General features: G+C 39.0%; 1 protein-coding gene across 1 annotated transcript; it reads left to right on the top strand.

Moving 5' to 3' along the window:
* The first annotated feature begins 4,378 nt into the window (after window positions 1-4,378).
* Window positions 4,379-5,655, top strand: LOC140128479 (mas-related G-protein coupled receptor member H-like). Its single transcript, XM_072150181.1, has one exon. The coding sequence runs from the start codon at window positions 4,654-4,656 to the stop codon at window positions 5,653-5,655; it is 1,002 nt and encodes a 333-aa protein (XP_072006282.1). The 5' UTR covers window positions 4,379-4,653.
* Window positions 5,656-13,652: the final 7,997 nt, after the last annotated feature.

The raw sequence follows: 13,652 nt of genomic DNA, 5'->3' as shown, positions 1-13,652 counted from the left end.
TTTCCCCAACATATGCCAGCCCGCATGGGCATTTCAGCAAATAAATAACATGATCACTATTGCAATTAAGGTAATGTCTAATCCGAAAAGTTTCACCATTATGTTCAAAGGTCTCACCCTTATGCATGTAGGAACAGTTTACACAAGCGCGGCAGGGGAAGCTGCCCTTGCGTGTCGTGCCCCATAATCCTGACTGAGTTATTTTATTAAGGGGTCCAACGTCAGCCCTTACTAGTCTGTCCCTTAGGTTTTTGGATCTCCTGTAAGAGAAGAGGGGAGGTCTAGAAAATTCAGGAATTGCAACCGAGCATTTGCTTAAAATTGACCAGTTTTTCCTGACTATATTTGCCACCTGAGGACTCAGGTCATTATACGTAGAAATGAAGGGTAACCTTTTCATATTGTCTTTATTCGCATTGGGTTTTAAAAGGGAATTGCGGTCTCTATTCATTGTTAATTTTTTATTGTGTTCTATGACTTTACTTGGGTAACCCCGATCCTTAAATCTTTTCTCCATGGTGGAGAAGTTTTTTTCAAGTGATGTAGTCTCACTAGTGATTCTTTTAGCTCTCAGGAATTGGCTCAATGGAAGAGATCGTATCATGGGTTTGGGATGGTTGCTTTCAAATCTAAGAAGGTTGTTCCTATCAGTGCTTTTCGTGTATAAATCAGTGGACAATTTACCTGCTTTAAGGCTCACTAGGACATCCAAAAACTGCATTTCCGTTTTGGAGGCTACCATCGTAAATTTGATATCCCTGTCGGCTTCGTTCAGAGACAGATGGAAATCATTCAATTCTTGGGTCTCACATGTCATGAAAAAAAACAAAGTAAAAATTGTTATGATAATTAAAGCTTTTCCAAAGATATAGTCATTAAAAGAAGCAGATAGAAGAATGGCAAAAATTTACCTGGACATTAAAGGGGTATTCTCGTCTGGGCATTCACATTCAGTTTCATTAATCTGCCATATGTAAACATTTCTTCAATTAGATGTTATTTCAAAAAATGTTCCTGTGTGCAGATAACTTCTCATAAATGTAGTCATATGGTCCCTTAGAAACGAGATAGCTTCCTCGGATACGGCCTCCTCTGCTGGAGAAATTGCACAAAGAAACAAATTGTTTTTGTATATGAAATGTTTTTGTATATGAAAAGAGTTACGGCAGGTCCTACAGTCGTCCTGTGGTAATGATTGCTGAATCCCGCATGTCAGGCCACTGCTGCCAGAATGTGAGGTGGTCTTATCCGAGGCAGCTATCTCATTTCTAAGGGGCCATATGACTACATTTAAGAGAAATTATCTTCACACAGGAACATTTTTATTAATAACATCCAATTGAAGAAATGTTTACATATGGCAAATGAATTTAATTAAATGTAAATGCCTTGATGGGAAAACCCCTTTAAGGCACCAATGACCATATGTCATGAATGGGAACCAGTTACAAGGTTTTACCCAACTAAAATAATCTCTCCCAAAGTCAGGCAAATATGACTCTTTTTAACTCATTTTCACATGTTTATTGGTTCCAGGGGTAGAGTCATTTTAAAAGCCCCTATTGTTGGTTCTGTAGTATCTGGAGACAATCTTTTTGTGTCACATTAAAGATTAGATGCTCAATCGTCCGCATGCCTTATGCCTCCTTACTCATCAAAGTTCATGTTATGTGACCAGAGTGACATCATCTCAGGTACTTTAGCCTCTTAATAATAGCAAACTGTACCCCATGCATGTACCTGACCATATTAAGTCACAGTAGCCTCCATGGACTTCTACTCCTCTTCATTCTCCATGGCGGCTGCTGTGATTTCATGTGATCACATACATGATACAGTTTGCTATTCTTAGAAGTCTGAGAGACATGTGATGATGTCACTGGTCATATGACATGAATGTAAGACAAGGCACTGTGTAAAAAAATTGACACAATATTTCCCATCTGTGCATAGAGCTTTATACGTCTGTAGTTGAATATTAGCAGATGGTTTCTAAGTACAAGGAGTCAAAACAGTGATTTGAAGAGATACAGAGCTCTCAGTTAGAATAATGTGGAGTGCTTCACTGCCAACCTAAGAGAGAGAAGAGTCACAGATACCAGACATGAGTCAGAAAAGCTTATTTGCATATCAGAGGAGGACTTGTTACCCTTTATCAGCAGGCATTGTTAGTCAGGGAGGTCAAAATAAGTTGACAGGTGCTCTTTAACCGGTTCGCGACCACTTGCCGTGTATTCACGGCGGCGGTCGGGTCGCGCTGCATGGAGAGGGCTCACTCATATTGCAGCAAAGGCTTACCGGTAACACCTGCGATCTGTCCTAGCACCGATCTCGGGTGTTATCACAGCGATGGCTTCCGGCAAAGCTGCCGGCAGCCTCAAAAAGATAGCGGCACATGGGCGCCGCCATCTTACCTAGGGTTAAAGTACCCTAGGGAGTCTGAAAAATAGTAAAAATAAAAATAAAAAAAAGTTAAAAAAAAAAATTATAATAAAAAAACCTAAAATTTCAAATCACCCCCCTTTCCCTAGAACTGACATAAATATAAATAAACAGTAAAAATCATAAACACATTAGGTATCGACGTGTCCAAAAATGCCAGATCTATCAAAATATGATAACGGTTTTTCAATGCGTTTAACCCCGTAACAGAAAATAGCACCCAAAGTCGAAAATGGCACTTTTTTGCCATTTTGAAAAATATTTAAAAAATCTATAAAAAGTGATCAAAAGGTTGTACAGTCCTAAAAACTATATCATTGAAAATATTATCAAATTTCACAAAAAATGACACCACCCACAGCTCTGTACACCAAAAAAAAGTTATTAGTGCCAGAAGTTGGCAAAATCAAAAAAATAATTTTTGTACAGGAGGTTTTCATTTTTGTAAATGTATGAAAACATTATAAAACCTATACAAATTTGGTATCCCCTTAATCGTACCGACCCAAAGAATAAAGTAGACATGTCATTTGGGGCACTTAGTGAAAGACGTAATATCCAAGCCCACAAGAAAATGGCGCAAATGCGTTTTTTCCCCATTTTCACTGCATTTGGAATTTTTTTCCCGCTTCCGAGTACATAGCATGGAATATTTAATACCATCAATATGAAGTGTAATTTGTTACGCAGAAAACAAGCCATTACACAGCTCTATATGTGTAAAAATAAAAAAAAGTTATAGATTTTTGAAGGTGGGGAGTGAAAAATGGACATGAAAAAACAGGAAAGGGCCCGGTCCTTAACCGGTTAAATAAAAAACACTATAGAACAGAAGTTGGGGGCTTCCGAAGTGATATTAGCTTTCAAACCACTAAACTTAAAGGGATTGTCCACTTACAGCAAATAATTGATGTGGTTTATGTAAGGAGAAATTTTCCAATTTTCGGAGATACTTCCCGTTTCAATTCCTTGCTGTCCTGCTATAGAAAGCTTCTCAGTTTACTTCCACTGGATCGAAATCTGTCCATGGTCATGTGATCCCACACAGGTGCACAGCTCGTTAGTATTACAGAGAGTAATCAGAGCTGTGTGTTATAACGAGCCGTGCACCTGTGTGACCATGGACAGATTTCGATCCACTGGAAATACACATAAAGGTTTCCTATAGAAGGAAAGTAATCAGAAATCTAGAAAACCATAAGGAATTGATACATTAAGTATTTAGGAAAATTGTAAAACTTTTCCTTACACAAACCATGTAAATTATTTGCTGAAAGTCGACAACCCCTTTAAATCAACTCATGTGTAAATGTGTGGATTTTTTTAGGTAAATGGGTGAGAGTTCACATTAAAGATGGAATTCAAGAAATGACATGTCATACCCTACCTCACTAGCAAAGGTTCTCTTTAAGTTTCAGGTCCCTCTAAAAAAATTTTGATTAGGTTCAGGAATGGAGACCGGCCAGTCCACTCCAGGACCTTGAAATGCTTGTTTATAAATACACTCATTAGTAGTCTTTGCTGTGTGTTTGGGTTCAGTGTCATGATGGTGGATCTGGCCAGGACCCTTCTTTAATTATCTTACTGTGGGAAGGAGGCCCCTCTGTGATCTGGCTTTACAGACTGTTACACTGTCACACCCTCCCCCATTAGCACTATTCACTGCTCAGCACTATCCACTGCTCACACCCGCACATGTCCAGGTCCATTTGAAGTTCACTAATTACCATCAGGATGATCTGAAAAAGGAGGAAGGAGGCAATGATTCTGCTTCAACATAAAAGTGGTCTATTTGTTGGGATTGTTGTTCTGTAATGTACAAATACAGTGCTAATATCTATGAGCAGTAAATACAAAAAACAGATGTTACTGTTGGGTACATGCACTAGACCAGTAGAGCTCTGCTCTTGTCTTGTTGTCTTACATCCTGATGATTAATATTGCATTATTTCTTATTCACAGAAACAATGGTGATAGAGGCAGCAGGTAATATCTGACCGCCGCAGCTAAACATGTTTCCTTCTGGAAGAAATGTGTAATTCAGAGACTGTTTGTCAATCAACCTAAACAGATAAGAGGAGGGGAAGCGCTCCATCCATCTAATATATCATAAAGAAGCTGCTGTGTCTATGTGATCACTGCTAGCGCTGCACATCCATTCACTCTCCTGTATTTATTCCAATTAATTCCACTTTTCCCACTTTATTTAAAATGGAATCAGGGAACACAAGTAAAAGTTTCCTGTCAGAAACACCATACTGGAATAATGATACCATATTGTTCAAACCAGTATTCAACATCATAATCTCACCAATAACCTTAGTCATGTCATTATTGGGCATGGTGGGCAATGGTCTTGTAGTCTGGTATCTCTCCTTTAAGATTAAGAGAACCACTTCCTCCATTTATGTTTTTAACCTAGCCGTGGCTGACTCAGCATTTTTGTTGTTTGCATTTATTTTTCATATTTTTGCACTTTCTTTTGCCCTGATACCAAATCTAGAATCACAGTATGAGGATGAACGTGTTATCAACTTAACAGGTGTATTAATTCTTGCTTGTCTGTTTTGCTACAACACTAGTTTATGTCTTCTGACAGCTATAAGTATAGAAAGATGCTTGTCTGTTCTCTTTCCCATATGGTATCATTGCAATAGGCCCAGACACACGTCCTCCATTGTATGTACTCTAATATGGATCGTGTCGTGTATTCTTTGTGCCCTTGAGTTTGCATTTTGTTACAATATAGACTACAATCGTAAGGGTATACTTAAGGAGTCCAGTAGGGAATGTAAAGTAGTCTTTATCATCATTTGTTGTTTTAGTTTTGTCATATTTATACCATCCATGACAGTTTCAAGTTTTATTTTGCTCATTAAAGTATGGGCAAGTTCTCAGCATCGACAGCTTAAGAAGTTATATGTTATCATTGCAGTGACAGTCTTAGTTTTCCTCGTCTTTGGAATGCCCATGAGAGTGTTATTGCTTGTATGGTACAAACACCATTCTGTTCCATCCTTTTTGATGATGGACCTTTTTGATCTGTTTTGTATCACTAACAGCTGCATCAATCCATTTACCTACTTCCTGGTTGGCCGCCATGGCCAAGGTGGGAAAATTACACTTCTTTCAATTATGCAGGCAGTTTTTAGAGAGGATTGGAATAATTCCAGGAGGGACCTAAGAAAGCCAACAGAAGAGACCATAATGTGACCATAGAGCTTCTGAATATGAGAACATCATGGATATAAAATATTATATTGGTATTTATTGCAAATAAATGAATGTTTAAAAAGTGTCTTAATATGCATATTAACTGTGCACTATATACCAGAGAAGTATCCGTGACATTTATTATGTTTTGGGTTTTTTTTAGTCAATTAATTTATTATTGAATTTACTCTTTGTGAAGGTTTAATGGGTTTTCCAGAATAACGATGTTAATGAGGTATTCACACTCTGGACCCCTAATATATTGACTGAGTATGAAGTGGAGAGTCCAGTGCCTTCATTGAAGAGTATTCTGCTACGGGAACTACACCTCAGTTGCTACACACTTATTATAAAGCTTAACTACAGTTCCTGGCACAAGCCACTACACGGAGAATGGAGAAGGACTTCACATTTTATCCACTTATTATTTATCTCTGTTCCATCATCTAATTCTTATTGTTGCAAGAGGTTAGGCTGTTGTTATAATTTCATTCTAATGGGTGGCCACTATTATAATGGGTGGCCATTTTCTGTACAAACTTGTAATCCTCAATTAATCATTTAATCCACAGATTGCCTTCCCTACTATTTCATGTGTGAGCTCCCCCCCCCCCCCACACACACTGCTGCCCACTGATAGAGCTGGTACATCCTGGGCTTTAGAACAAATGTGGTAAAGCAAAGCAAGCCACCATCTTCATGTGCCAAGAGCGCTCATAAGCAATTAATCATGTATTGGAATTACCAGTCTTATTTAGTCTAAATATCAGTATTTTAAATGGAACAAAGAAGGGTCACAAAACTTGATATATAAAAATATGACTAAAATGAATATAAATGAATAAAAATAAATTGCACATATTCTATATTAGTCATTTGCAGAACCCTTGCATTGGTGCACTGTATATACCTTTCTCTCAGTATAATGTACAGTAAGTCTTTTGTTTAAATATGTTACTCAATTATTAAGTGGTGAAAGAATTAATTCCAGCACATCTAGAGCATTATTTATTAATGAGATAATAAAGGGGTATTCCCCTGAAGACAAGTTTCTTATATGTACTCAGGATAACAAAATAACACATTCTCTAATTCACTGTTATTAACAAAAATACAGCATTTCACAGATAAAAGTACAACCTGTCTCTATCAGTCCTGGTGTATACAATTTACAAGTTGCCTCTAGACACGACCCTTATGAAGCCAACTTGATGGGCGACATGCGTCGGGTCTTCTTTGCAGACATGAGTCAGGACTGGTAATTAGCCTTTTCAGTGTTGCAAGTGTATTTACCGTATTTTTCGGACTATAAGACGCACAAAAAATCCTTTGATTTTCTCAGAACTTATAGTCCATATATGAACTGTACTTACAGACAACAGCTGCCTTGAACTGTGCACAGGTCTGCCACCTGCTGGTTATTCATCCTTATACGCCTTATACTCCGGTGCACCTTATATATGAACCTAGACATTTTAACAGGCATTTATTGATGGTACGCCTTATAATCCGGTGCACCTTATAGTCTGAAAAATACTGTATGTGTTACCCTATATACTACTGATTATATTATTATTAGGTATATCACTGTGTATTCCCCAACTATATTATGATGATTAGGATGAAATTGTAACAAATGTATTTATTTATTTACTAGAGGGTTACACATGATTTAACCACCTATTTGTGTCTTATTACACTGCACACTACATTTAATCCTTGATTAACAGCGCCCTGTACTCTTATCTGATTGTATTTTTAAGCCCTATTGTGGACTTTTTAAATGGTTTTTAATATTCTCTGTAATGACTTATAATAAATTATTGTCTGTGTTTATATTGGATAGATGCATCCTTCTTTATTTGTTTAAGTGTATTAGACAGAACCCTGTAACTTCTGATTTAGGGTCGTGCCGCCATCTTGGATTTCTGTGTTTGTTGAGTTTCTGTGTTTTTTTGCTTTGAGCCTGTAGCCATGCCTCATGCACATAGTTTACAGACACTCACTAAGTCACTTCCTGCCATAACATCGTGAGCAGGGAGAAGCTGCAAACTACAAGGAGATACCGCATATACTTGAGTATAAGCCGGCCCGAGTATAAGCCGAGACCCCTAATTTTACCACCAAAAACTGGGAAAACCTATTGACTCGAGTATAAGCCAAGGGTGGGAAATGCATTGGTCACAGACCCCCCAGTATATAGCCAGCCAGCCCCCTATAGTATACAGACTGCCCCCTGTAGTATACAGCCTGCCCAGCTTGCCCCCAGTAGTATAAAGCCAGCCCAGCCTCCCCCCAGTAGTATACAGCCAGCCCAGCCTGCCCCAGTAGTATACAGACTGCCCCCAGTAGTATACAGCTTTCCCCCAGTAGTAAACAGCCTGCCCCCAGTAGTATAGAGCCACCGTAGCCTGCCCCCAGTAGTATAGAGCCACTCCAGCCTGCCCCCAGTAGTATACAGCCACCCCAGCCTGCCCCCAGTAGTATACAGCCACCCCACCCTGCCACCAGTAGTATTCAGCCACCCCTGTAGTATACAGCCACCTCAGCCTGCCCCCAGTAGTATACAGCCTGCCCCCAGTAGTATACAGCCTGCCCCCAGTAGTATACAGCACAGCCCAGCCTGCCCCCAGTAGTATACAGCCACCTCAGCCTGCCCCCAGTAGTATACAGCACAGCCCAGCCTGCCCCGAGTAGTATACAGCACAGACCAGCTTACCCCTGTAGTATACAGCACAGCCCAGTCTGCCCCCTGTAGTATACAGCACAGCACAGCCTGCCCAGCATTACAAAAAAATAAATAAACTTATATACTCACCCTCCGATGGCCCCAATGTGCAGCGCTGCTCCCCCGATGTCCACACGGGTCCTCTTCTGGCTTCCGCGCCCGTCTTCTTTCTTCTGTAAGATCGTGCTGGGCGCCGCTACCGCTCTCTCCTGGCTGGCAGGCACATAGTATGACGCGCAATGGCGGCGCCCAGTACGATCTTACAGAAGACAGGCGCGGAAGCCAGAAGAGGACCCGTGCGGACAACGGGGGAGCAGCGCTGCACATCGGGCCACCGGAGGGTGAGTATATAAGTTTATTACTTTTTAAGTATTTTTTAAGTTTTTTCAGCACATATTGACTCGTGTATAAGCCGAGGGGACGTTTTTCAGCACATTTTTTGTGCTGAAAAACTCGGCTTATACACTAGTATATACAGTAAGTGATCCAGGGGAAGGCGGAGGCAGGCACATATCTGTTAGAACAGGGATGTAGTAGAGCTGACAGTGTAAAAGTCTGCCATGCCTCTATCTGTCATGCCTCTGTGTAATAGGTATTTTATACATATCTGATCTGACTCATCTCTCTCTATGTGTCAGTGTGTTAGTACAATGTCAGAAGCCAGATGAAAGTGTATTTATACCTGTACCCTGATAATCTAGCCACGTTGTCACCCCACAGAACTAGATGGATCATAATGTTTCTACTTAGAGAGTCCCCATCCACACCCAGGATTTTGCACTGACCAGCCTAGTGAGTGATTGGAGCTAAGGGACTAAGAAAGTAAATTTGGAAAGTAAGGGGTTAAAATCATCTTTATTCTGTTAATATCACTAGGGGATTGAGATGTGAGAATTTTCTTTAGTGAGAACCCCCTTTAATGCACATATTTTCTTAATTTCAAAGACATGGGACCAGTTTACAATGCACTTTTAACTTTCAGCAGCTATTCGCCACTTTTTTATTTATTATCAATTATTAACATTTGTAGGTGAACAACATATACAATTCTATGCAAGTGGATAACATTTAATACTCTTCTGTAGGTAACGCTCACTTCTCTTCACGTATCAGTGTTCAAGTTTTAGCTTAACTTTCCTCGTCTGTTCACCAACTTCCAGAGTCTATGTAGTTGCCTTTGATTAACATAGTTGTAGCAGTGTGGAACTTTGCCAGTAAATGTGTTCTTGTAAGGGCACATTCACATGGCCGTCTGCGGGGACGTACATGTGGCCACAAATTTGCGTCCGCATGTACGTCCCCATAGACGGCAATAGCGGCGCGGCGCAGATACGGTGCCACACATGTGTGGCACCGATCCGGCCCGCACACCGCAAAAAGATAGAGCATGCTCTATCTTTTGGCATGTGTGCGGCCGTCCGTCGCTATTCTCTATGGAGGGAGGAGGGGCCACCTCCTCCTCCTCTCCAGCACACGGCGGTATGCTCGCACGGCGGGCATACCGCGTGTGAATGGACCCTAAGGGTGATTTTTCATTGAACCCATTATGGCTTATGGACACATACAGTTTTTTTCTTCCTGGCTTAAGTGATAATTCACTGATGCATCACTGACACATTCCTTTCAATTGGCTTTTTCACACTTCAGTTTTTTCACTGATCTGTGATCAGTTTAGAACCGGTTCTTTTTGTGTTCATTAACAACAGTGGATCAGTGGAAAAAAACAGAAGTGAAAAATTGCCCATAGCTGTAGCCGAGTTTGCATACATTCATGTGAATGCACCCTTATGATAACTGTTTAACCTTATTCACAGTTCCAAGTGTATATTGAGTAATTATTATGCACATTTTAAAGATATATGTATAATGTTTTGTTCATATGCATATTTTTTGTATTATGTATAAACAATTCAAAATGAGAAAATAAAGCTGTTTTGTGAATAGTTGTCACAGGTAAAAATAAATCCTTTCCTTTGTTTTTGATGCATGAGGCCGAATTATAATAATATGTCATTGGCTTTTTAGACGTGCATTCTGGGAAATCATTATCAGCTTTAATAGATAGAGTGGATTTTTGTCTGGTTCATGGACACTGTTTCTGCAACCCTTGAATCTGAGAATTTGCTATCTTTACATCGACTGCTTGAAGTACAGGTGCTTCTATTACTTTTTATCTGACTGGAAACACACTCAATGGATACATAAACTACTTTTAATTCCCAGTTCCAATATGTTATTATCTTAATTTTAGCTGTATCACTCCTAAAGCTTTATTTAGCCATCTACCTTTTTCCCAGCAGGGTGGAAGTAAAGGAAAGCAGAAATTCAAATATTTCCCAACAATATTAAAATAATAGGCGCAAGTGGTTGAATCTTATAAATAACCTGGAGAACTGCTTTTAATGATGATGATTGATCATAGAATTGTAATTTTTTTCTAATAAAAATATATCTAAAATTTTACTAACAGTTTGGTATTATTATTTTGTAGAAGCCAGTCTTTAAAGAAAAAAATATATAAAGCCCATTTTTTATCTCCTTATAAAACAACAGATTTTTTTCTTTGTCATGCTCTAGGAAAAAAATGTTGCATTGTGATTGGCTGGGTATAAAGAAAACAATACACTACAATGCTGTGTAGCTCATTAGGTTCAATTAATGTTTAACCTCGGTGCATAATAAAATAAATTATTGTTCCCCAAAAGTTATATTACCAAACCTTTAGGATCAAGGCTGGAAGAAAGTGGTAGACATTCTGAATCGCCTGCCTTGGGTATCTTAAGGACTTGTCCCAACTCTGAGAAAACAACAATGGATGTAGCATACAGTGAGAACTGGAAACGATTAGGTAATGTTTACTGTATCCACTTCACCACATGAACATTCATTATGATATATTATTGCTACTATTCTCTTCTAGTACAAATTGTCCCTCCACAAAGGAGCTCAGCACCGTTTTATACTGTAGATGTCGGAAAATAGATGGATAAGCAGATACGATGACTTGCCAAATCCAACAACAAACACACGATTGTTTACTATGGCACAGGTCACTAAATATTTCCTTAGCAAATCAATAATGTAGAATGATTTCCCAAGAGAAATATTGTCTGCTTGTGTCATCGAAGGAGGGTCAGTCTTTTTCAGTAAGACTGATGATTCAGTAAGCTGATCTAGTTCCGGGCTAGATTGCAGTAATACCAAATAGAGATGGGTCCATAGATAAGATCTGAAACCAAAAATAAATAGACTTGTTTTACCACTGTCTGGCATCTGCTATATGTGTTTCAGATTGTATGTCTGTTATGGTTGTTAAACAGATACACACCTACAATCAGATTCAGGCCATGTATATGTAAGAGTCTGACATAAGCCATTACAGCTATAATTTAATAATAATAATGATATAAATAATGATAACCATAGTAATAGCCTAAATTTTTGCATCAAAAAACAAAAAAAAGATGCAAGAAATCAGATTTATACAGTGAATGTCTTTTAGTCTGGTGCCATATGTGCCTATTTTGTAATAATAGTTGCTGTAGACAAAAATCTTTTTCTACCCAATAAAGTGGGTGTTGGCAGGTGTGTATCAGTGGAAATCCTCTAACTTAACTGTATGTCCTCCAAATAGAAATGACACAGCTTGCCACCCTTATGTGAGAGCCACCCTTAAAAAGCTATCACTTTGTTGTTGCCCATATTTATGCCAGTAAAGAAGTTTTTGCCTTATATTTGAGCGTTATATATCTTATATTGTATGCTGCCTTCATTGCTACCATGATATAAAAAGATGATTCAGTCAAAGCAATTTAAACCTATTTTTGAAGAAAAACTGCAGTTTAAAACCCAACATTTCATCGTCACACCCCCCTGAATGCATATCACACCCTGCACTTTACGCCTCGGCACATAGCCATTGGTTTTGTTGGTGTGCTAGGGGTACCTGGGGCCCACCTACTACTACATAGAAATATTCTGGGATAAGGGAATTTCTAAGCACTAGCTGTTCAGTGATATAAAGGATAAGCTAATCCCTTTCTCCCTGCCTCTCTGCTAATGCTTGGCTCGCGGTTTGTGTACAGGGGGTCCTGAGGAGGGACAGAGCTAGCAGAGGAAATGATGAAGATGACCAAGCACTTCAACACCCCCATCATATTTGCTGCCACTTTTACTGATACTTTTATCTTTTAAAAGTGAGTGGAAGCAGTAATACATATGATATAAGAATTTTGGGAAATAGTATTAAAAAGTCTGTGAGAACATGTCATTAGGTAAATCTGTGTGGTCCTGATGACAGGTTCCCTCTAAGTACAGAAATCGTATCACCAGAGCTAGATTCATAATGTTGGTGAGACTGACATATGGAATAGAACTATAAAACACATTAGAGATGTTTTAGCTGGAGTGTCCCTTTAAAGAAAATCTACCATCAATATCAAGCATGGATAAACCAGGGACACATACTCATAGATCCAGCACTGTGACTGTGATAATCTTCGTATATTAAAGACTAATAAGTTGTGCACGCCCAACTCTTTTTTTTGTGGCTAATCTTCTAAATTTGTAATCCATGGCCTCCTGTCTAAGATCAACTTTTAACATTATGCTAATGAGACTGAGGGACTATCCTAGTCGTTTTGTGATCAGCTTAACAGACTGTTACAGTGTCTCACAACATTTACAAATACTCACCTCCGCTACTCTCGATTTTGATACAGACGCTTTCCTTTGGTGAGCTTGACACGCCGATCACCTAGAAGAGAAACTTATAATTAGCAGCACTAAGCTGCTAATTATGCACATCCTCGCCACCTGCCTCCCCCATGCTGGGAGCATAGAAGTGGGAGGTGACATCATACAAGAGGCATGATTTCATGCTGCGGGGGTGTGCATAATTAGCAGCCCAGAGTGCTAGAGATCTTGTCCTTGCACTTCTGGCTGCTAATTAAAAGGTTCTTTTCTAGGTGATGTCGATGTGTCAAGACTAGTAATGGACAGCTCCAGGATCAAGATGAAGAGGAGAGTGGGTGAGTAAGTGGAGGTGTTTTTTTAATTTTTTTAAATGGTTGATTTTCTTTAAGGAATTAAGGGAACTTCTTTTAACAAATTGCTGATTCATTTGAACCTCAAAAAATATTGATGCTGTTGATTATCGTTATCTGTCAATGTCAGATAATAAGAAGTAATTATAGATATTATATAATACCAGTAATTATATCTTCTTAAAAAAATCTCATACATTTCAATACCATAGTGCTCTGCTGCT

Source organism: Engystomops pustulosus, chromosome 4 (assembly GCF_040894005.1).
Source record: "Engystomops pustulosus chromosome 4, aEngPut4.maternal, whole genome shotgun sequence".
Classification (NCBI taxonomy): domain Eukaryota; kingdom Metazoa; phylum Chordata; class Amphibia; order Anura; family Leptodactylidae; genus Engystomops; species Engystomops pustulosus.
The sequence above is the reverse complement of the archived record's forward strand: the minus strand, read 5'-3'. Positions and strand labels throughout refer to the sequence as shown.